General features: G+C 41.4%; 1 protein-coding gene across 1 annotated transcript in view; it reads left to right on the top strand.

Moving 5' to 3' along the window:
• LOC311106732 (uridine diphosphate glucose pyrophosphatase NUDT14-like) overlaps positions 1–25,543 on the top strand; it is a gene marked incomplete at its 5' end in the record, with an annotated part of 70,565 nt that overhangs the window by 9,090 nt on the left and 35,932 nt on the right. Inside the window, one exon of the mRNA XM_084149132.1 lies at positions 9,057–9,100. Coding sequence (XP_084005258.1) covers positions 9,057–9,100 — 44 coding nt within the window. The remainder of the gene's footprint in view (positions 1–9,056; positions 9,101–25,543) is intronic.

The following is a 25,543-nucleotide window of genomic DNA, read 5'->3' as shown; positions in this document are numbered from 1 at the left end:
TTCAGAATTTTAACCTTCCTAAACTAACAGAGGAAGACAGGAATTGACCGAAACTGTAAGACAAGCACCAAGTGGTAAAACTGCAGGGTTGGATGGGATACCCAGTGATTTCTATAAAAGGTTTGCAGAGCAGCTTAGCCTAGAAATATTGAAAACATTTAACACATCGATTGACACAGGTGAGCGCCCACCTTCTATGAGTGATGCAGTAATCACCCTAATCCTCAAAAAGGGAAAGGATCCCCATGAGTGTGGGAGCTACTGTCCAATTTCTTTGATAAATTGTGATGGAAAATTCTTTACAAAACTTCTGGCTATGAGGGTAAATCATATCATTAAGAAAATCATAAATCCAGACCAGGTGTGATTTGTAAAAGGCAGAACTTCATCTGATAATCTTAGACGCCTATTGCATGTCATCTGGAAGGCAAAATATTTGGATACTTCAGTGGCAGCCTTATCCCTAGATGCAGATAAAGCCTTTGATATGGTGGGCTGGGACTACCTGCATTATACTATAAATACATTTGGATTTGGACAGGGCTTTCAGAATATTATTAAATTTATGTACAACGACCCCAAACCCATAGTAGTCACTAACGGACTACGATAATCTTAATTTTCTGTAGGACGAGGCACGAGACAAGGTGACTGTCTCTCGCCCCTCCTATTTCTTATAGCATTCGAATCATTAGCCGAAGCCATTAGGCTGCATCAGTCAATCAAATGGGTTAATATGGGAGGTAAGGAGAATAAACGACTGCTTTATGCAGACGACATATTACTATTCATGTCAGATCCCCAACTATCCATACCGCCTTTACCGGACCTAGTAAATGCATTCTCAGAGATATCGGGCTATAAAGTAAACTGGACCAAATCTGAAGTAATGCCCCTGTCAAAACATTGTCTGAGAAATGACCTCCTCAGCTGGAGGTTTCAATGGGTCCCTAAAAACTTGAGGTACCTGGGGATCGCTTTAAATCCTGGTCTAGAGAACATGATTTCTGAAAACCTTGACCCACTACTGAACAAAATTCAACTCCAGTTTAAGAGCTTGGATAAGCTACAAATCTCATTATGGGGTATGATACAGGTTATAAAGATGGTCATAGCATCTAAACTGAATTACGTTATCAGCATGTTACCACTATCCATACCTGTCTATACTTTTAAATCCATGGACAAAATTATTACTGTGTTTGTTTGGGCTGGTAAAAGGGCCAGGATGAAACTAGCGTGATTACAGGCAAAGACTGAGAAGGGAGGAATAAAGCTCCTTAACATGCAATTATATCAAGAAGCCTTTGTAGCTGCCCAAATAGGCTCTCTCTTTGTTGAGAACTCGACTAGGCCAATTTGGGTGGACATAGAAGAGGAATTTAATGCCCCATTCGGAGCATCATGGGCGGCAGGTAGCTTAGTGGTTAAGAGCGTTGTACCAGTAACTGAAAGGTCGCTGGTTCTAATCCCCAAGCCGACTAGGTGAAAAATCTGTCGATGTGCCCTTGAGCAAGGCACTTAACCCTAATTGCTCCTGTAAGTCGCTCTGGATAAGAGCGTCTGCTAAATGACCAATTTATAATTTATTTTTATTATCAGATTATTTGAGTCAACAAAAGGTGGGACTGCAGAATCCAATAATGTCCCATACTAAAATGATATGGAGCCAGATTCATAAGAGAGAGAGATCTTCACCTTTCTTGACAAGGTCTGCTTCGTTATGGAACAACCCTAAATTGAAAATAGGGGGACACATGGTTTTCTGGAAAGATTGGTATAAAAGGGGGATGAAGAACATTGGTTGTCTGTATCAAGAAAACACTTTTACCTCTTTTGAAGAACTAAGGTCCAAGTGTAATTGACTGAAACAATACTTTTGGAGGCATCTCCAGCTTAGAGATTGTATTTTTAAGGTAGGACAAAACAACAACAAATTCCCAGTACATTCCGATATAAGTGTTAAGATAGAAATCCTATGCAAATTATCACATACCGCAGGGCTTTTATATAGCCACCTTTTATAGGTGCATTTAATGGAACTTGTAAGGGCCTCAAGGCCTATATGGGAAAAAGACTTGGAGGTAACATTTGGAGAGGAGGAATGGAATATAATAGTACAACAGATGCTCCTCCCTATGAGAGATGCCCTGCCCAAGCTGATTCAATTTAAAGTGTTCAATAGGATTTATTGGACTCCCCTGAGGTTGAGATAGAATCCAACCTATGCTGGCGATGTCAGTCAAATACAGGTGACATGATCCATATGTTCTGTAACTGTCCAAGCTTGCATACCTTTTGGCAGAAGGTAATGGAAAATATTGGGGATATTCTGGGTACCACTAAACTAGCAAATCTTACTGAATATCACTTAGGATATTGATAGACTGAGAAGCTCATGTTTAAACTGGCTAAAAGTTGCTCTAACCACAGCCAAAAATAGTAATATTGAGACACTGGAGGGAGAAGGACCCTCCCTCATATAAGGAATGGTATGTAGCCTTGGCAGAAACCGCTTCATATTAAATATTGATTTATAAAATGAATGGTAAACTCGATACCTTTTCTGACATCTGGGGACATTTTCTCTCAGAGATAGAAAGTGAAAACAACATGTAATGGTCTGATAGACTACAGACATACATAGACGACTGGTAGGGGTAGTTTTTGTTTGTTTAGTTTTTAGTTGTGGGTGAAAATGAAACGTTTGTTTCCTTTTCCATCTTTATTGTGTGTGCGGTGCACTCGGGGGGTGTTCATGCCCCTTGACTATTTCTGCATTTTGTTGCATTGCAGCCTTGTTCTAGAATGGAGTAGGTTGTTTTATATTTGGACCGTTATGGAGTGGGGCTGTGGCGTGAGGGTCTCTGTGCTTTCCGGGTGCACTGTATATTCGTCTCAAGTTATTGTTTAATGCCAAATGTAATTCAATTGCATTGTTGTTATATCGTGAAAGGAAACTATAATTACAAAAAAAATAAGAAATAGTTTATCAACATTTTAAGCTAATTGTTCTGGTCTTTTGCATCAGATTAATTGCTTTAAAAAAAATATGTAGCCTATGCCTACTGGTTGTATGAATTTGGGATCTATCGTCTCACAACTGTCCCAGAGTCTGTTTGGGCTATTTCTTTCTCGACAAGCTGACCAATAGAATAGTTAAACTTTTCTACTATGGGGGATAGTAGATTGACATACAGTGGGGAGAACAAGTATTTGATACACTGCCGATTTTGCAGGTTTTCCTACTTACAAAGCATGTAGAGGTCTGTAATTTTTATCATAGATACACTTCAACTGTGAGAGACGGAATCTAAAACAAAAATCCAGAAAATCACATTGTATGATTTTTAAGTAATTAATTTGCATTTTATTGCATGACATACAGTGGGTGAGAAAAGTATTTAGTCAGCCACCAATTGTGCAAGGTCTCCCACTTAAAAAGGTGAGAGAGGCCTGTAATTTTCATCATAGGTACACGTCAACTATGACAGACAAATTGAGAATTTTTTTTTCAGAAAATCACATTGTAGGATCTTTAATGAATTTATTTGCAAATTATGGTGGAAAATAAGTATTTGGTCACCTACAAACAAGCAAGATTTCTGGCTCTCACAGACCTGTAACTTCTTCTTTGAGGCTCCTCTGTCCTCCACTCGTTACCTGTATTAATGGCACCTGTTTGAACTTGTTATCAGTATAAAAGACACCTGTCCACAACCTCAAACAGTCACACTCCAAACTCCACTATGGCCAAGACCAAAGAGCTGTCAAAGGACACCAGAAACAAAATTGTAGACCTGCACCAGGCTGGGAAGACTGAATCTGCAATAGGTAAGCAGCTTGGTTTGAAGAAATCAACTGTGGGAGCAATTATTAGGAAATGGAAGACATACAAGACCACTGATAACCCTCGATCTGGGGCTCCACGCAAGATCTCACCCCGTGGGGTCAAAATGATCACAAGAACGGTGAGCAAAAATCCCAGAACCACACGGGGGGACCTAGTGAATGACCTGCAGAGAACTGGGACCAAAGTAACAAAGCCTACCATCAGTAACACACTACGCCGCCAGGGACTCAAATCCTGCAGTGCCAGACGTGTACCCCTGCTTAAGCCAGTACATGTCCAGGCCCGTCTGAAGTTTGCTAGAGTGCATTTGGATGATCCAGAAGAGGATTGGGAGAATGTCATATGGTCAGATGAAACCAAAATATAACTTTTTGGTAAAAACTCAACTCGTCGTGTTTGGAGGACAAAGAATGCTGAGTTGCATCCAAAGAACACCATACCTACTGTGAAGCATGGGGGTGGAAACATAATTCTTTGGAGCTCTTTTTCTGTAAAGGGACCAGGACGACTGATCCGTGTAAAGGAAAGAATGAATGGGGCCATGTATCGTGAGATTTTGAGTGAAAACCTCCTTCCATCAGCAAGGGCATTGAAGATGAAATGTGGCTGGGTCTTTCAGCATGACAATGATCCCAAACACACCGCCCGGCAACGAAGGAGTGGCTTCGTAAGAAGCATTTCAAGGTCCTGGAGTGGCCTAGCCAGTCTCCAGATCTCAACCCCATAGAAAATCTTTGGAGGGAGTTGAAAGTCCGTGTTGCCCAGCGACAGCCCCAAAACATCACTGCTCTAGAGGAGATCTGCATGGAGGAATGGGCCAAAATACCTGCAACAGTGTGTGAAAACCTTGTGAAGACATACAGAAAACGTTTGACCTGTGTCATTGCCAAAAAAGGGTATATAACAAAGTATTGAGAAATTTTTGTTATTGACCAAATACTTATTTTCCACCATAATTTGCAAATAAATTCATAAAAAATCCTAGAATGTGATTTTCTGGATTTCTCTTTCTCATTTTGTCTGTCATAGTTGACGTGTACCTATGATGAAATGTACAGGCCTCTCATCTTTTTAAGTGGGAGAACTTGCACAATTGGTGGCTGACTAAATACTTTTTTCCCCCCACTGTAAGTATTGCAGATTCTGTCTTCCCAGCCTGGTGCAGGTCTACAATTTTGTTTCTGGTGTCCTTTGACAGCTCTTTGGTCTTGGCCATAGTGGAGTTTGGAGTGTGACTGTTTGAGGTTGTGGACAGGTGTCTTTTATACTGATAACAAGTTCAAACAGGTGCCATTAATACAGGTAACGAGTGGAGGACAGAGGAGCCTCTTAAAGAAGAAGTTACAGGTCTTTGAGAGCCAGAAATCTTGCTTGTTTGTAGGTGACCAAATACTTATTCTCCACCATAATTTGCAAATAAATTCATAAAAAATCCTACAATGTGAATTTCTGGATTTTATTTCTTCTCAATTTGTCTGTCACAGTTGACGTGTACCTATGATGAAAATTACAGGCCTCTCATCTTTTTAAGTGGGAGAACTTGCACAATTGGTGGCTGACTAAATACTTTTTTCCCCACTGTATATACACACACAGTGGGGAGAACAAGTATTTGATACACTGCCGATTTTGCAGGTTTTCCTACTTACAAAGCATCTAGAGGTCTGTAATTGTTATCATAGGTACACTTCAACTGTGAGAGACGGAATCTAAAATCCAGAAAATCACATTGTATGATTTTTAAGTAATTCATTTGCATTTTATTGCATGACATAAGTATTTGATACATTAGAAAAGCAGAACTTAATATTTGGTACAGAAACCTTTGTTTGCAATTACAGAGATCATATGTTTCCTGTAGGGCTTGACCAGGTTTGCACACACTGCAGCAGGGATTTTGGCCCACTCCTCCATACAGACCTTCTCCAGATCCTTCAGGTTTCGGGGCTGTTGCTGGGCAATATGGACTTTCAGCTCCCTCCAAAGATGTTCTATTGGGTTCAGGTCTGGAGACTGGCTAGGCCACTCCAGGACCTTGAGATGCCACTCCTTCGTTGCCCTGGCTGTGTGTTTCGGGTCGTTGTCATGCTGGAAGACCCAGCCATGACCCATCTTCAATGCTCTTACTGAGGGAAGGAGGTTGTTGGCCAAGATCTCGCGATAGATGGCCCCATCCATCCTCCCCTCAATACGGTGCAGTCGTCCTGTCCCCTTTGCAGAAAAGCATCCCCAAAGAATGATGTTTCCACCTCCATGCTTCACGGTTGGGATGGTGTTCTTGGGGTTGTACTCATCCTTCTTCTTCCTCCAAACACGGCGAGTGGAGTTTAGACCAAAAAGCTCTATTTTTGTCTCATCAGACCACATGACCTTCTCCCATTCCTCCTCTGGATCATCCAGATGGTCATTGGCAAACTTCAGACGGGCCTGGACATGCGCTGGCTTGAGCAGGGGGACCTTGCGTGCGCTGCAGGATTTTAATCCATGACGGCGTAGTGTGTTACTAATGGTTTTCTTTGAGACTGTGGTCCCAGCTCTCTTCAGGTCATTGACCAGGTCCTGCCGTGTAGTTCTGGGCTGATCCCTCACCTTCCTCATGATCATTGATGCCCCACGAGGTGAGATCTTGCATGGAGCCCCAGACCGAGGGTGATTGACCGTCATCTTGAACTTCTTCCATTTTCTAATAATTGCGCCAACAGTTGTTGCCTTCTCACCAAGCTGCTTGCCTATTGTCCTGTAGCCCATCCCATCCTCGTGGAGGTCTACAATTGTATCCCTGATGTCCTTACACAGCTCTCTGGTCTTGGCCATTGTGGAGAGGTTGGAGTCTGTTTGATTGAGTATGTGGACAGGTGTCTTTTATACAGGTAACGAGTTCAAACAGGTGCAGTTAATAAAGGTAATGTGTGGAGAACAGGAGGGCTTCTTAAATAAAAACTAACAGGTTTGTGAGAGCCGGAATTCTTACTGGTTGGTAAGTGATCAAATACTTATGTCATGCAATAAAATGCAAATTAATTACTTAAAAATCATACAATGTGATTTTCTGGATTTTTGTTTTAGATTCCGTCTCTCACAGTTGAAGTGTACCTATGATAAAAATTACAGACCTCTACATGCTTTGTAAGTAGGAAAACCTGCAAAATCTGCAGTGTATCAAATACTTTTTCTCCCCACTGTAGGTGGCGTGTCCATAAGGTTGGGGAAGCGTTCCCTAAGTAAATTGAATTAAATTGCCCAAATTATATAGCCTACTGCTGTCTATACATAAATAAATAATCATTTAAAATAGACTACTGAAGCATGATTTAGACACAGAGGATCATTAGCTTCCCCTAGCCTTAAAAAAAAAGGAAGGAAAGGCAGCACGCACGAAAATACCAAATAGATGATTGTTGAGTTGTGACTTTCAGTGAAAAGTAGAGGCCCAGCCAGGCATATTGCAATATTTCAAAATTAAATCACGGGAAAGCAAATGGCTGTTGCTGTAAAGAGAAGACAATGAAAAGACCCATCTGTCTTTCAGTTACCAAAATTCTTAACGTAATTGAGCGAACAACAGTAGGCCTATAGCTTATCTTATTGGCACCAGTGGAGAGCATCGACCATATCCCCGGTGAATGCGCACTGCACATATTCAGTCTTTATCATTGTTGGGTCAGTACCACTTACCACCTCCTCCAGTTTAGATGGATGTCATATTCTATATGTGTCTTCCCTTCTCATAGGCCTATTATATGGACAACGTTGTTTTTATTGATCTGTTTGTCATTGTCAGCAGAGTAGGCTACCTTGTAATTTGTCGTAGTAAAAAATACTTGTCTGATCTAGCCTATAGCCCGGGCCTCTACGATATAAGCACTCAGCCATGCATTGAACGGTCTTTGCACTGAACAAGTAAAATGGTCGCACTGTAGAACCTTGATTGGGATTACATAATAATGAACAAAAAGCAGGGTTACTATTTACCAATTTGTAACTGTTAGGCTGTGTATATATAACAAATATGTTGTATTCAGTAGCCAACTGATTAGGCCACAAGTTTAGCTTCGTTTTTTTTTTTTACCCCTTTCTCTCGCCAATTTCGTGTTATCCAATTCTCCCATTGCTGTAATTGCCGCCAAACCCTCCCCTAACCTGGACGACGCTGGGCCAATTGTGCGCCGCCCAATGGGTCTCCCGGTCGCGGCCGGCTGCGAAAGAGCCTGGACTCGAACCAGGATCTCTAGTGGCACAGCTAGCACTGTGATGCAGTGCCTTAGACCACTGCGCCACTCGGGAGGCCCACAGTGTAGCCTAGGTTGCGCACTCTGCAAACAACGTGTCCACTCCTACAATGACAACGGTAAGACTGTAATAATAATAATAATAATATATTGAAGAAGGGGAAACATCCATCAGGCCCGAGCGGCGTCCAGCCACAGGAGTTGAGAACGAGAAAGTTCAAATGTGCGTTTTCTCCATAAATTTGTGCAGAATTTAGATTTGCTTGCTAAGCATAGCCACCTTAATCCCGTAATCCTCCGCTAGCAAACAATTGCCGCATTGGAACTCCAGATTGTCAATATTGTCCCGGACAAGAGCATAATAAACACAGCTTCTACAGCGCTGGAAATATTTGTTAGTTATTCTATTTCTTTGATGCATTAACGTTACACCACACACACGATCTCTAGCCAGCTGACAGCATCCGTACTGAATTGTCAAAAGCCACACACCCTCTTTTTCCAGTTGAGCGCACACACAGCGTTGCCACCTCGTTAATAAATAAGTACCTTCAGAATGTATTCATACCCCTTGACTTATTCCACATTTTTTCTTGTTACAGCCTGATTAAATAATGTAGATTTTTTTTTCTCACACATCTACACGCAATACCCAATAATGACAAAGTGAAAACATGTTTTTAGACATTTCATACTACAGTGCCTTGCATAAGTATTCACCCCCCTTTTCCACATTTTGTTGTGTTTTTAGTGCTCCCTTGTGTACTAAGACGGTAATACCGTAAATCCCGGGATGAGAGAAGGCCGGTATGACTATGAAAATCTGGATACCGCCCAATCCTAGTTAATGGATGATTTGATATCCATCCGAGCCCACCGACGTGTAGTCAACTAACTAAATCCTAACACAATTCTTTCAGAATGTTTCAGAATGTGAATGTCATTCATGTTTTGTGTTTTTGTGTCGTTCACAGAATGGGACAAAGAAATCGTGGGACTTCATGCGAACTCATGACAGGTGAGCTTCTATCTGCCATTGACCCGTTTCATTGTTGGTAAGAGAAACTCAGTGCCAGAGGTTGGGTTTACTCACATGCACACACAAACGCACACTCTTCACTTGTTCCACCACCTCATCGCCCTCGCTGTCAGCTGAGAGGAGTCCCTAAAGTTGAAGACTTTCAAAACCCCACATGGCTCCCCACTGTCACTCACCATACCCTTCACTTTGACATGCTACCTAGTAAACTAACAAAATACAATATTGATGGCATTTCCATGAACTTGGTAAAGTCCAGACCATTTCTCCCTTCAGTCAGTGTAAGCTCTAGGCATTTCTTGTGGAAATTTAAAATCTGAGGTATGAGTTGACACTATTGTAACCACTTTATTTGGGTTGGTCTAGAATGACACATTGTCCCATCGTCCTGTCCAAACATTATTGATATACGATATTATTCACCATTTTTTTAATTGGTAGGGCTATGTTTCTCTTGTCCATAAAATACTCGGATATCAGTTATATTAGGCTACCTTTTAAAAATGTATATTATAGCCGTGTAAAGTGTAAGCCAGTGGTCACCAACCTTTTCTGAGTCAAGATCACTTTCGCAGTCAAAAAGCAAGCCGAGATCTACCGCTCACAATGGTTTGTGCAGTAGGCCTAATACATTATCACAGCATATTTGCTATATGCCTGGCCTGCCAATATTGTTCTTCTCAGAGCATATTATATTTCAAAACCCGAGCTTTGATTAAAAAATAGATCAGTTGATGTAGCAGTTGTGAGGCACAACTGAGCATACATTTTATTTTACTGGACTGATGGTACCTGCATCTGATGGTCATAGTGCTTTCAAGACAACTGGGATCTGGGACAAAACAAGGTCAAATCATGACGTGAGTGATCTTCTGGTCATTTGGATGACCGTTCAAAACTGTTTTTCCCCAGTCGGATCTCAGTTGTTTTGAACACGCCATTAGTCTCAGCGGAGGGAGGGAGAGAGCAGCAGAGGGTCCACCTCTCACGGTCCCTGCTTTCTCCTTCCTTTCCTCCGGGGAGACTGACCAGAGAGAGGGGACACTGTCTTCCACCTGATTGGGAAACTCAGGTCGCACCACATCTGCCTCATGAACAAATTCATGTTTTTCCTATGACCAGAGAAAGTGAAATATTCCTCGATATTAAAATAGACACGACGAGCTGCTAATAATAATAAAAACGCAGGACTATCGATAGACTTGGCTACTCATTCATTGCAGCGCCAGTGGAAGTAGGGAAAAATGTGTTTTAGTTTTGTAATAGTGTTGAATAAAAACGGTGTTGACAGTGCTGAATAAAAACAGCAGCTCTTTGCTGTATTCTTTGACAGTCTCTCTGGTCAAGGTTTTAAAAGTTAGGAATCTCACGTAGGCTAGTATAACATTTTGCCGTGGCAGGGATTGTGGAAACTGTAGACACGGTGATTTGAGCTATCCGATTGGCCAGCGCAGTAGGCACACTCGATTTAGCCACAGATCTCCTGGTCCGCTGGGTAGGCGGAGTTAGCCTTTTCAGACAAATGAAATTGTAAAAAATTGTAAAACTTTGTCTTCCCGGTACGCAGGGCTTCTGAATCAAGTGCACCAACCACCAACAGCGCAATGTGAAGAAGAAAAAAAAAAAGGACCACAAGTCTTTATCGTTGGCTTTTCTACAGAAATGTTTGGTGATCGACTAGGATTGCCTTGAAGATAGCGATCGACCGGTTGGTGACCACTGGTGTAGGCTATTGTTATTTCATCTTGATCATCTGGGTAAGCGCATTTGCAACATTCTTTCTTCCATTAGGCTACTTTCCGACCGTGTCATACTAAAAAAAATAACAAGTGACGGGATTTCACTATAGTATAGTCTGCCTTGCGCTAAATCTGGAAAATATACGATGGCTGACTTGGTGGGAAAGAGAACGATGGCTGACTTGGTGGGAAGGAAAACGATGACTGACTTGGTGCCAGAAACTTTGAGCTGGACCTAATGGTTCCTAATTGCACTTTTTTGATTTGATTTTAATGTAGCCTATATTCAAATCCAGGTGCATCTTATTTGAAAGACATAGCCTGTCAAACCTTGAAATACTTATTTGCAATTGTTTTATTTTAGTTTTGCACTAATTTTGGTAATTTTGTACTTATTCTGTTTAGGCTAGTCAGTATCTGGTCAGTATCTGGTGTCACCACCATTTGCCTCATGCAGCGTGACACATCCTTCCAAAGATAATTTATCTTCATTCAACACAGACTGGTCACACGCTGCTCGTTCACGCTGCTCGTTCTGTGGGTAAGAGAATGCTTCTACCACGGTCTCTCCCAAGCGTCTTCGACCGGTGTTTTGACTTACTGGCCCGCATACTGCTTGTATCCACAGCACTAACTTGCGAGTTGGTAATCTCCCGCTCGTTTAGTAAAGTGCAGCCAGGATCCATACAGTGAGAAAGATCTCCGCCTTCTCTCTGTTTATCGTACTGGTGCATGTGTGATCAAGTTTGTGTTACTTGTGTGTGTTTTCTATTTCACTGGCGGAGCTTGTTTTCGTGAGGTGGTGTGGGTTGTGTTCACTCATTTTCGCTCACAACAAGCTTGCAGCAGGGCTAATACTAGACAGAAAAACGCTGCAGAGCTCAATGTGGAAGTGGAATATATATCAAGCACTATACTCCATGAACTACTTGATCAACAAAAATAGTTCAATCAAGATCTAATAGATCTGCAGGAAAATAACTTAGTCCTTCCTGCAACTCTTTATGGATTCTACCAACAAAAGGGTTGATGATCTGTTTAAGGATGTAATGGAATTTAAAAACAGTTTGGCGTTTACGCAGTCAGAGGTGGAGGAGGTAAAGGGCACGAATACCACCAGCATTCAAAACCATGTCTGAGGATTTTGCAATTTTCCAAACAAGCACTCTTCCAAAGGAGACTGAAACTTGGCATGACACAGAAGTCAAGGCCAAGAAACTCCTGGCAGATCAACTCAAACTGAACCCTAAACTCATGGAGATGGAGAGGCCGCATAGGAATGGCCCTTTCTTCCCTGATGGACGGCCCAGATCTATAGTGGTGTAACTGCTCAAGTTCAAAGACAGGGATGAGATTCTCAGAAGAGCCAACGAAGACTTCTCAGAAAAGGTACGCCTCAAAAGAAAGGAACTGCTGCCACGATTAATTGAAGAACAAAAAAAGGCAACATCGCATGCCTGAAGTATAATCATCTGGTCGTTCCCCTCCCCCTCAGGTAGGCCTATGGCAAGTGACTCCACTATTGTCCACGCACATTTACTCTACTTTGTTCATGTTTCAGCTAACCTCATGACCAAAAACACACATTGCTCTAAATGTCATAACCCTCTGAAGTCGTCAGTAGTGTTATGTGGACTGTGTCAATGTGCGTTTCATAGGAAGTGCACCCCTATTGATATGGTTGTATTGGACATGAGGCATGCAGTTTTATGTTTTTGTTCCACTCTGGATGATTCCGACTATGTATCTCTCTTAGTTGGGCAGGATAAACCCAGATAACATGGTATTTAACCCATTTAGTTATTAATGAAGCGAATGATAAATATAATCATTGTGTTGATCCAGATTCAAATTTCCAGAAATGTAACAGAAGTATCACTTGTGATTACTATAATGTTAAGCAATTTAACAACCTGTATAGCAGTTTATCTAATTCCAAGACGAGCTTATTTTCCACCTTTCAGTTGAACGTTCGCAGTCTTCCTAAAAATCATGACCACCTTGTTCATTATCTGTCTTCTCTCAGTCATGAATTTTCCATTGTTGCCCTTTCAGAAACACGGTTGACTGAAGAGACAACCATGCTTTATGACACGTCTTCTTATAATGCTGTTCACCACTGTAGAATGTCAAGAGTGGGAGGAGGAGTGTCCATTTTTGTTCATAAATGTTTTCAATTATTTGTTAGAGAGGACCTCACACTTACATCTGATAACATTGATGTTGAATCTCTTTTCATATAAATTCCATTGATATCCTTGCATCATTGGATTTGATTAATAATGAAGATACCATTTGTTTTCTATTGGGTGATTACAACATAAATGTATTTAAAAGTGAGAACCACTCACTGACATCATATTTTTTGAATACTTTAAACTAAAGCTATCTGTATCCCCTCATCTACAGTGGGGAAAAAAAGTATTTAGTCAGCCACCAATTGTGCAAGTTCTCCCACTTAAAAAGATGAGAGGCCTGTAATTTTCATCATAGGTACACGTCAACTATGACAGACAAATTGAGGAAAGAAAATCCAGAAAATCACATTGTAGGATTTTTTATGAATTTATTTGCAAATTATGATGGAAAATAAGTATTTGGTCACCTACAAACAAGCAAGATTTCTGGCTCTCACAGACCTGTAACTTCTTCTTTAAGAGGCTCCTCTGTCCTCCACTCGTTACCTGTATTAATGGCACCTGTTTGAACTTGTTATCAGTATAAAAGACACCTGTCCACAACCTCAAACAGTCACACTCCAAACTCCACTATGGCCAAGACCAAAGAGCTGTCAAAGGACACCAGAAACAAAATTGTAGACCTGCACCAGGCTGGGAAGACTGAATATGCAATAGGTAAGCAGCTTGGTTTGAAGAAATCAACTGTGGGAGCAATTATTAGGAAATGGAAGACATACAAGACCACTGATAATCTCCCTCGATCTGTGGCTTCACGCAAGATCTCACCCCGTGGGGTCAAAATGATCACAAGAACGGTGAGCAAAAATCCCAGAACCACACAGGGGGACCTAGTGAATGACCTGCAGAGAGCTGGGACCAAAGTAACAAAGCCTACCATCAGTAACACACTACGCCGCTAGGGACTCAAATCCTGCAGTGCAAGACGTGTCCCCCTGCTTAAGACAGTAATGCTAGAGTGCATTTGGATGATCCAGAAGAGGATTGGGAGAATGTCATATGGTCAGATGAAACCAAAATAGAACTTTTTGGTAAAAACTCAACTCGTTGTGTTTGGAGGACAAAGAATGCTGAGTTGCATCCAAAGAACACCATATCTACTGTGAAGCATGGGGGTGGAAACATCATGCTTTGGGGCTGTTTTTCTGCAAAGGGACCAGGACGACTGATCTGTGTAAAGGAAAGAATGAATGGGGCCATGTATCGTTAGATTTTGAGTGAAAACCTCCTTCCATCAGCAAGGGCATTGAAGATGAAACGTGGCTGGGTCTTTCAGCATGACAATGATCCCAAACACACCGCCCGGGCAACGAAGGAGTGGCTTCGTAAGAAGCATTTCAAGGTCCTGGAGTGGCCTAGCCAGTCTCCAGATCTCAACCCCATAGAAAATCTTTGGAGGGAGTTGAAAGTCCGTGTTGCCCAGCGACAGCCCCAAAACATCACTGCTCTAGAGGAGATCTGCATGGAGGAATGGGCCAAAATACCAGCAACAGTATGTGAAAACCTTGTGAAGACTTACAGAAAACGTTTGACCTGTGTTATTGCCAACAAAGGGTATATAACAAAGTATTGAGAAACTTTTGTTATTGACCAAATACTTATTTTCCACCATAATTTGCAAATAAATTCATTAAAAATCCTACAATGTGATTTTCTGGATTTTCTTTTCTCATTTTGTCTGTCATAGTTGACATGTACCTTTGATGACAATTACAGGCCTCTCTCATCTTTTTAAGTGGGAGAACTTGCACAATTGGTGGCTGACTAAATACTTGTTTCCCCCACTGTATAAGCCCACGAGTGACCAGTTCATCTGCCACCCTTATTGATAATAATTGTACAAATTATTTGAATAATGTGGCTAATACATGTATACTTCATACTGACATTTCTGTCCACTTTCCAATTTTCCACTTATTTTTGGCAGCTGGAAATGAATAGATGGGAATGATTAATAGCATTAAATGTAGAATATTTTACAAAAGTAATTGTGAGCTGTGGTAAATGGTGGGGTGTTGGGTTTGAGCGCACAGAGATGGACACAGAGACAGGGAGATTCTGGTCAGAAAACACACCTTTACTGGGCAACATAAAATAAACATAACAAAATAACTTGGGGTTGACTCGGTCCTTCTTCTGGGCCGCCTCCTCATATTCGGTTCCATGTCCCGGGTGCTTCATTCCCGTCTGTAGGCTCACTCCCTGCCTTTCTTTTTCTCCCCCGTGGTGTGCCACGGTACTCCATTTATGTGGCCTGCATGGCTGGTTGGCACTCTCCCCTAATTGGTGCCATCAACGTCGGGGTGCCCAGCCCGGGTACTCCCTGCAGAGGTAGCCAATGTCGCGGAACATACCTCCCCTCTATCACCCTCGGGGTAGACCTCCCGGGATATCACAGAGCACTTTAAGATGTTGATTGATGATATTTCATGGGGAAATGTTTATAATCAGGCCGATTTGGAGTCTGCTTTTTCACGTATTTCACCACTGCTTTCCCTTAGTTAAACCACGTAAGAGAGCAGCAGAAGGGTTCTGTAAACCTTGTTTTACAAGCAGTCAAAAAAATCCTCAGTTTAAAAAAAACAAGTTGTTTAAAAAGTTTATCACATCTCTCACCCCTGAATTCTGCAAATTACAAAAAGTTTGAGAACAAATTTACTCACCTACTTCGGATATCCCCCAAAATAAATGTTACTAACAAATTCCAAGAATCCTTAAATAATATAAAGTCAACTTGGAAAATCATCAATCAACTGTTCCATCTCAATTTATTTTTGGAAATGTTCCTGATATTATTTCATCAACTTTTTTGTGAATGTGGGTTCCTCTCTGTCAAAGAAAATTGATAATACTGATGGAAATCCCTTCAGTTTGATCCTCCTGATGTAATTGAGGTGATGGAGGTAATTGGTAACTTAAAGATATCAGCAGCAGGTCATGATGAGATTGCATCTTTGGTGAAATCAGTGTCTTGCTCGATTACTGAGCCTCTAACGTACAGTAGATCTTCACCAAATCTATGCAAACTGTTATTGTTCCTAAAGATTAGAAATTGCCAAAGTTATCCCCCTCTATAAATCTGGGGATCCAATATATTTAACAAATTATCGCCCAATATCTCTACAACCATGTTTTTCTGAAATTCTAGAAAAATTGGTGTATAAGAGAATGTTTAAACATTTACATCAACACTGTATTCTATTTGTGCACCAATATGGTTTTCGTAAAAACTACTCCACAGATATGGCTCTTTTGCAACTTGTGGATAAAATCTTTACAGCCCTTAACATCAATGAATACGCACCTGGCATCTTTTTAGATTTATCCAAAGCATTTGACACGGTTGATCATGAAATATTACTTTCTAAATTGCATTATTACAGTTTTCATGATTATACGTATAATTGGTTGTATAGTTATGTTTATGATAGAGAGCAATTTGTTTATGCAAATGACGGAGCATCTACCAGGGCCAAGATATCCTGTGGTGTGCCAAAGGGTTCGATAATTGGACCTTTGTTATTCCTATTCTATGGTATATCAATGACCTTGCTTCTGTGTCTTCTACTGTATTTCCCATTCTCTTTGCTCATGATACCAATTTGATTTTATCAAAGAATTTAGATTCACTAATTAATGAAGTCAATTCAGGTATGGCCAAATTTTCTGAATGGTTCTAGATAAACAAATTATCTTTAAATGTAAAAGAAAAATCAAACTTTATTGTATTCAACAATAAGAAATATTGTAAAAAAAAAAAAAAAGGTGGGAATGAAATGGAACAAGTCACATCCACTAGATTCCTCTGAGTTCTAATTGATGAAAAGTTATCCTGGAAAGATCATATTCAGTTTGTCTATAGCAAAGTGATGAAATCTGTTGGTATCATCAGAAAGATTAGTGGTTTGGTTCATCAGGCTTGCTTCCTAACTCTATACTATAGTTTAATTTACCCATATCTCATTTAATGTAATATTGTCTGGGCCAGTACATATGCCTCCTACCTACACAAATTACTCATCATACAAAATAAATTTGCAAGGCTAGCCACTTCCTCTAATTACCTGGCTCCATCTGCACCTTTTGTTTAAGAAACTATCTTGTCTATTTACGACAATGTAGGCCAGTTATGCACTTTCATCTACAAATACTCATACCTCCCAGACAGTTTACCTAAACCCTTCAATGGATTCTTCCAGGTTAATTCTGAAATCCATCTATATAACACAAGACACTGCGATAACCTTCACCCTCCCCACTGCCGCACCTCACGTAGTCAATTCTCTATCAGATACAGAGGTACCATACTCTGGAATTCTTATCTTCACATTGCCAAAACCTCATCATTTGTTTAGGCTATTCGCAAACAACTTTCTGAGATGGAAATCCGTTAGGCCTATAGATTTTTTTGATGGTTGATCATGAAAGAGTAGGCTATGCCTAGGCCAACAAGTCACATTCAAATCGAATGGGGATTAGGGGAAATTTTTAGATTTTAAAACAATAAATCAGACAACGGAGTGTCCACTGCAAAAGGCCCATGATCATCCGACATTGGAGAGGAAAAAAAACACATTCGGCTCTATCTGACATTTTGTGCTGCTTTGGTGCTGCCCACTCTTTCTACAATCTACATTGTTCCCTTGCCTTATGTTAATAGTCTAACAAATACATGTGTATTTAAAGTTTTGGCTATGGCAAATAAGGATTAGGCCATTTGGCATGTCGCCCTGCTGTGTGCTCACTGCACTGTGCTGTTGTGCGCTGCCAGACTCCAGAGGTGCAGTGAAATTCAAATATGCTAAACCATCGTTTGTGACAACACGATGCTGTCACCTTCGATGATGGCTGCCAAACATCGTCGATAAATGATGCAATCGTAAAATTGCCCAACCCTACATATATATATATTATATAGCAGAGTAAAGTCACTTCAGTCCATTGACCACAGATTTGATAATGTGCTGTCAGTTACTTATGCATGTCTTTGCTTAATTTAACAGTCTGAATAAATGGATGGACAGCACATGGTAAAACTGCCTACTGTGGGTAAACAAGTCTGTGTGATCCACATTACCAGCTCGCAGTACTGAGGAAGCTAGAAGCTAGACTCCCACCAAAAAAGCTTTAATTCACCAAATAAGAATCACCTTTGTGGGCCCCGATATAGGACAAATCACGACTTCCTTCTTGTCTGTCGTTGACCCTTCAAGGAAGCAATCACCTCTCATAGAATGACCACTCTATGAGTTGCCAAAATACATTGACATTCCAGTTGAAACAAAGTGGTCGTAATTGTGGACCTATTACACTGTTTTACAATGACTATAAAATATTGAGGAACGACGAGGCCAGTGGAAGAAAAATATTGCAACGTGCTGTCAACCCCCATCGCAATGTGCCCTTGGTAGGTGTGGAGCTAGGGTCTCAGCACAAAGGGGTGGTAACGAGGGGCCCTTCTGTACAAATCATTTAAAAAAATATATTTTTTTAATTTAAATTATTATACAAAATTCTTGCAACCAATAGAATGTTATTTATATGGGGGATACAATCTTCCCAGCTCTGCAGATTTTGCTGCGAAGAGACAGAATCATTAGATCATTTGTTTTGGAACTGTCCATTTGTAGCTTGTTTTTGGTCACAGGTCCAGGAATGGCTGAAGGATTGCAATATTTACCTGGAGCTAACCCTGCAGATAGCACTACTGGGTGATCTGAAAAGTCATAGTCAATCGATCAATAATATAATAATACTTTTAGCAAAAAAAATAAATTTCAATTTACAATCTGTAGAAACAAGGGTTCAGAACTTTTGTGAAACATCACAGTACAGTTGAGAAATATGGCAAGTAGAAATCCAATATGGATGGTGTTTAGAGATAGATGGGAGGGGTTGAATGGAGCTGAAGGTTGGGACTAATAACAACAAAATAACTCTTGTAAAACATACTGTGTCCATAATAAGTATATAGGTTGAGAACTTTTGTGAAAAAGAGCACAGTTTGGGGGATATGGCAGTTAGAGGCAAACCGGATGGACATCATGAAAATGATCAGAGAAGTTGAGGGTTTCTCGCTCCTTGCGTTTTAGCACACCTGATTTGTACTTTCTATCAGTTTTTTGCCAGAACATAACTTAGCTAGCTAGCTAGACATGACCTGACCTGACAATGTTGAGCTTGTGCAACAGACAGGGTAGGCTACACGTTAATCATATATAATAATAATATGCCACTTAGCAGACGCTTTTATCCAAATCGACTTAGTCATTCGCGCATACATTTTTGTGTATGGGTGGTCCCGGGGATCGAACCCACTACCCTGGCGTTACAAGCGCCGTGCTCTACCAGCTGAGCTACAGAGAACCACTGACAGGCCGGGTAATTTCTTATATTGAAAAACATTGAAAAGGCTTGGCTTAATTTCCGAATAATTTCATGTTTTATTGGTACTGTATGAAGTAGGGTATAAGTAATACTTTTGAAGAACCTGGTCCCACCCCCACCAGTAGCGCAGCCACAAGTCCCAGGTCAAGGGGCCCCTCAAAGGGCTATAGTGACAGACAGCTAGCTGTACATATGCTTTATAAAATAAGGGCAAATTAAGGGAAAAACCAGCTCAGACCAATTCCAGGATTTCATAAAAATCATGTAATATATTATACATCAATTTCAGCATGATTTATAGTGTTAAATAATGTTTTTCCTTAGTTTATTCAGGTATATCATCGTTTACAAATGTTTTTCTTAAATACATCTCCAGGAGGGGGGCCCTGCGTGGGACCAGGCACATGACAGCCTGCTTGGAGTTTGCCAAAAGGCACCTAAAGGATTTTCTGGGCTGATGAAACCAAGATTGAACTCTTTGGCCTGAATGCCAAGATACACATCTGGACGAAACCTGGCACCATCATGCTGTGGGGATGTTTTTCAGCGGCAGGCACTGGGAGACTAGTCAGGATCGAGGAAAAGATGAACGGAGCAAAGTACAGAGAGGTCCTTGATGAAAACCTGCTCCAGAGCGCTCAGGACCTCAGACTGGGACGAAGGTTCACCTTCCAACAGGACAACGACCCTAAGCACACAGCCAAGACAACGCAGGAGTGGCTTCGGGACAAGTCTCTGAATATCCTTGAGTGGCCCAGCAAGAGCCCAGACAAACATCTCTGGAGAGACCTGAAAATAGCTGTGCAGCGCTTGAGAGGATATGCAGAGAAGAATGGGAGAAACTCCCCAAATACAGGTGTGCCAAGCTTGTAGCGTCATACCCAAGAAGATTCAAGGCTGTAATCGCTGCCAAAGGTGCTTCAACAAAGTACTGAGTAAAGGGTCTGAATACTTATGTAAAAAGGTATTTGTTTTTTAATTTTTAATACATTTGCAAAAAAATATAAACTTGTTTTTCCTTTGTCGTTATGGGGTATTGTGTGTAGATTGATGAGGGGGAAAAAACTATTTCATCCATTTTGGAATAAGGCTGTAATGTAACAATGTGGAAAAAGTAAAGGGTTCTGAATACTTTCCGAATACACTGTGTGTGTACAGTGGGGAAAACAAGTATTTAGTTAGCCACCAATTGTGCAAGTTCTCCCACTTTAAAAGATGAGAGAGGCCTGTAATTTTCATCATAGGTACACGTCAATTATGACAGACAAAATGAGAAAAAATAATCCAGAAAATCACATTGTAGGATTTTTAATGAATTTATTTGCAAGTTATGGTGGAAAATAAGTATTTGGTCAATAACAAAAGTTTCTCAATACTTTGTTATATACCTTTGCTGGCAATGACACAGGTCAAAAGTTTTCTGTAAGTCTTCACAAGGTTTTCACACACTGTTGCTGGTATTTTGGCCCATTCCTCCATGCAGATCTCCTCTAGAGCAGTGATGTTTTGGGGCTGTCGCTGGGCAACACGGACTTTCAACTCCCTCCAAAGATTTTCTATGGGGTTGAGATCTGGAGACTGGCTAGGCCACTCCAGGACCTTGAAATGCTTCTTACGAAGCCACTCCTTCGTTGCCTGGGCGGTGTGTTTGGGATCATTGTCATGCTGAAAGAACCAGCCATGTTTCATCTTCAATGCCCTTGCTGATGGAAGGAGGTTTTCACTCAAAATCTCACAATACATGGCCTCATTCATTCTTTCCTTTACACGGATCAGTCGTCCTGGTCCCTTTGCAGAAAAACAGCCCCAAAGCATGATGTTTCCACCCCCATGCTTCACAGTAGATATGGTGTTCTTTGGATGCAACTCAGCATTCTTTGTCCTCCAAACACGACGAGTTGAGTTTTTACCAAAAAGTTATATTTTGGTTTCATCTGACCATATAAAATTCTCCCAATCCTCTTCTGGATCATCCAAATGCACTCTAGCAAACTTCAGACGGGCCTGGACATGTACTGGCTTAAGCAGGGGGACACGTCTGGCACTGCAGGATTTGAGTCCCTGGCGGCGTAGTGTGTTACTGATGGTAGGCTTTGTTACTTTGGTCCCAGCTCTCTGCAGGTCATTCACTAGGTCCCCCCGTGTGGTTCTGGGATTTTTGCTCACCGTTCTTGTGATCATTTTGACCCCACGGGGTGAGATCTTGCATGGAGCCCCAGATCGAGGGTTATCAGTGGTCTTGTATGTCTTCCATTTCCTAATAATTGCTCCCACAGTTGAATTCTTCAAACCAAGCTGCTTACCTATTGCAGATTCAGTCTTCCCAGCCTGGTGCAGGTCTACAATTTTGTTTCTGGTGTCCTTTGACAGCTCTTTGGTCTTGGCCATAGTGGAGTTTGGAGTGTGACTGTTTGAGGTAGTGGACAGGTGTCTTTTATACTGATAACAAGTTCAAACAGGTGCCATTAATACAGGTAACGAGTGGAGGACAGAGGAGCCTCTTAAAGAATAAGTTACAGGTCTGTGAGAGCCAGAAATCTTGCTTGTTTGTAGGTGACCAGATACTTATTTTCCACCATAATTGGCAAATAAATTCATTAAAAATCCTACAATGTAATTTTCTGGATTTTTTTTCTTCTAAATTTTTCTGTCATAGTTGACGTGTACCTATGATGAAAATTACAGGCCTCTCATCTTTTTAAGTGGGAGAACATGCACAATTGGTGGCTGACTAAATACTTTTTTCCCCCACTGTATATACACACACACAGTGGGGAGAACAAGTATTTGATACAGTGACGATTTTGCAGGTTTTCCTACTTACAAAGCATGTAGAGGTCTGTAATTTTTATCATAGGTACACTTCAACTGTGAGAGACGGAATCTAAAACAAAAATCCAGAAAATAACATTGTGTGATTTTTAAGTAATTCATTTGCATTTTGTTTGATACATCAGTAAAGCAGAACTTAATATTTGGTACAGAAACCTTTGTTTGCAATTACAGAGATCATACGTTTCCTGTAGGTCTTGACCAGGTTTGCACACACTGCAGCAGGGATTTTTGCCCACTCCTCCACCTTCTCCAGATCCTTCAGGTTTCGGGGCTGTCGCTGGGCAATACGGACTTTCAGCTCCCTCCAAAGATTTTCTGTTTGGTTTCAGGTCTGGAGACTGGCTAGGCCGCTCCAGGACCTTGAGATGCTTCTTAGGGAGCCACTCCTTAGTTGACTGGCTGTGTGTTTCTGGTCGTTGTCATGCTGGAAGACCCAGCCATGACCCATCTTCAATGCTCTTACTGAGGGAAGGAGGTTGTTGGCCAAGATCTCGCGATAGATGGGCCCCATCTATCCTCCCCTCAATACGGTGCAGTCGTCCTGTCCCCTTTGCAGAAAAGTATCCCCAAATAATGATGTTTCCACCTCCATGCTTCACAGTTGGGATGGTGTTCTTGGGGTTGTACTCATCCTTCTTCTTCCTCCAAACACGGCGAGTGGAGTTTAGACGATAAAGCTCTATTTTTGTCTCATCAGACCACATGACCTTCTCCCATTTCTCCTCTGGATCATCCAGATGGTCATTGGCAAACTTCAGACGGGCCTGTACATGCGCTGGCTTGAGCAGGGGGACCTTGCGTGCGCTGCAGGATTTTTATCCATGACGGCGTAGTGTGTTACTAATGGTTTTCTTTGAGACTGTGGTCCCAGCTCTCTTCAGGTCATTGACCAGGTTCTGCCGTTTAGTTCTGTGCTGATCCCTCACGTTCCTCATGATCATTGATGCCCCACGAGGTGAGATCTTGCATGGAGCCCCAGACCGAGGATGATTGACTGTCATCTTGAACTTCTTCCATTTTCTAATAATTGTGCCAACAGTTGTTGCCTTCTCACCAAGCTGCTTGCCTATTGTCCTGTAGCTCATCCCAGCCTTGTGCAGGTCTACAATTGTATCCCTGATGTCCTTACACAGCTCTCTGGTCTTGGCCATTGTGGAGAGGTTGGAGTCTGTTTGATTGAGTGTGTGGACAGGTGTCTTTTATACAGGTAACGAGTTCAAACAGGTGCAGTTAATACAGGTAATGAGTGGAGAACAGGAGGGCTTCTTAAAGAAAAACTAACAGGTCTATGAGAGCCGGAATTCTTACTGGTTGGTAGGTGATCAAATACGTATGTCATGCAATAAAATGCAAATTAATTACTTAAAAATCATACAATGGGATTTTCTGGATTTTTGTTTTAGATTCCGTCTCTCACAGTTGAAGTGTACCTATGATAAAAAATTACAGACCTTTAAATGCTTTGTAAGTAGGAAAACCTGCAAAATCGGCAGTGTATCAAATACTTGTTCTCCCCACTGTGTATATATAGGGAAAGGGGGATACCTAGTCAGTTGTACAACTGAATACATTCTACTGAAATGTGTCTTCCACATTTAACCCAACCACTCTGAATCAGAGAGGTGCGAGGGGCTGCCTTAATCGACATCCACGTCATCGGCGCCCAGGGAATAGTGGGTTAGCTGCCTTGCGCAGTGCCTTAGACCACTCCTGAGTGGCGTAGTGGTCTAAGGCACTGCACCGCAGTGCTAACTGTGCCACTAGAGATCCTGGTTCGAATCCAGGCTCTGTCTCAGCCGGCCGCGACCGGGAGACTTGGGCGGCGCACAATTGGCCCAGCGTCGTCCAGGGTAGGGGAGGGAATGGCCGGCAGGGATGTAGCTCAGTTGATAGAGCATGGCGTTTGCAACGCCAGGGTTGTGGGTTCGATTCCCACGGGGGACCAGTATAAAAAAATATGTATTCACTTAACTGTAAGTCGCTCTGGATAAGAGTGTCTGCTAAATGACTAAAATTTAAAAATGTAATTAACAACACCTGCTCTTTCCATGACAGACTGACCAGGTTAATCTGAAGCTATGATTCCTTACGGATGTCACTTGTTAAATCCACTTCAATCAGTGTAGATGGAGGATTTTAAGCCTTGAGACAATTGCCATTCAGAGGGTGAATGGGCAAGACAAAATATGTAAATGCCTTTGAACGGGGTATGGTAGTAGGTGCCAGGTGCACTGGTTTGTGTCATCAACTGCAAAGCTGCTGGATTTTTCACGCTCAACAGTTTCCTGTGTGTATCAAGAATGGTCCACCACCCAAAGGACATCCAGCCAACTTGACACAACTGTGGGAAGCATTGGAGTCAACATGGGCTAGCAACCCTGTGGAACGCTTTTCGAGTTCATGCCCCGACGAATTGAAGCCGTTCTGAGGGCAAAAGGGTGGGGGTGCAACTCAATATTAGGAAGGTGTTCCTGATGTTTGGTATACTCAGTATATGTGTATACTCAGTGTAGAAAAAAGTTTAGAATTTAGGCTGTATTTTTTACTACACTAACATATGGAATTGTTTTTAAATGGTTGTAACATGGATTAGTTAGCTCTTTGATTTTGAATTTTAGGAGCCTTTTAGGTATTAAAATAAATAAATAAATAATAATTTGATAAAATATTGAATTTAGCCTTTACTACTATTGCCCATAGAAACGCATTGAATAACACATTCATAAGTGGCAAATAAGACAGTCAAAAAATAAATGATAAGGAATAAGGTTTTGAAGTGTCTCTCCTATATCTAGGAGATATAAGAAAGCTCAGGAAATATACACTGCTCAAAAAAATAAAGGGAACACTAAAATAACACATCCTAGATCTGAATGAATGAAATAATCTTATTAAATACTTTTTTCTTTACATAGTTGAATGTGCTGACAACAAAATCACACAACAATTATCAATGGAAATCAAATGTATCAACCCATGAAGGTCTGGATTTGGAATCACCCTCAAAATTAAAGTGGAAAACCACACTACAGGCTGATCCAACTTTGATGTAATGTCCTTAAAACAAGTCAAAATGAGGCTCAGTAGTGTGTGTGGCCTCCACGTGCCTGTATGACCTCCCTACAATGCCTGGGCATGCTCCTGATGAGGTGGCGGATGGTCTCCTGAAGGATCTCCTCCCAGACCTGGACTAAAGCATCCGCCAACTCCTGGACAGTCTGTGGTGCAACGTGGCGTTGGTGGATGGAGCGAGACATGATGTC

This window comes from Coregonus lavaretus (genome assembly GCF_964263955.1).
Source record: "Coregonus lavaretus genome assembly, chromosome: 31".
Taxonomy (NCBI): Eukaryota; Metazoa; Chordata; class Actinopteri; order Salmoniformes; family Salmonidae; genus Coregonus; species Coregonus lavaretus.
The sequence above is the reverse complement of the archived record's forward strand: the minus strand, read 5'-3'. Positions and strand labels throughout refer to the sequence as shown.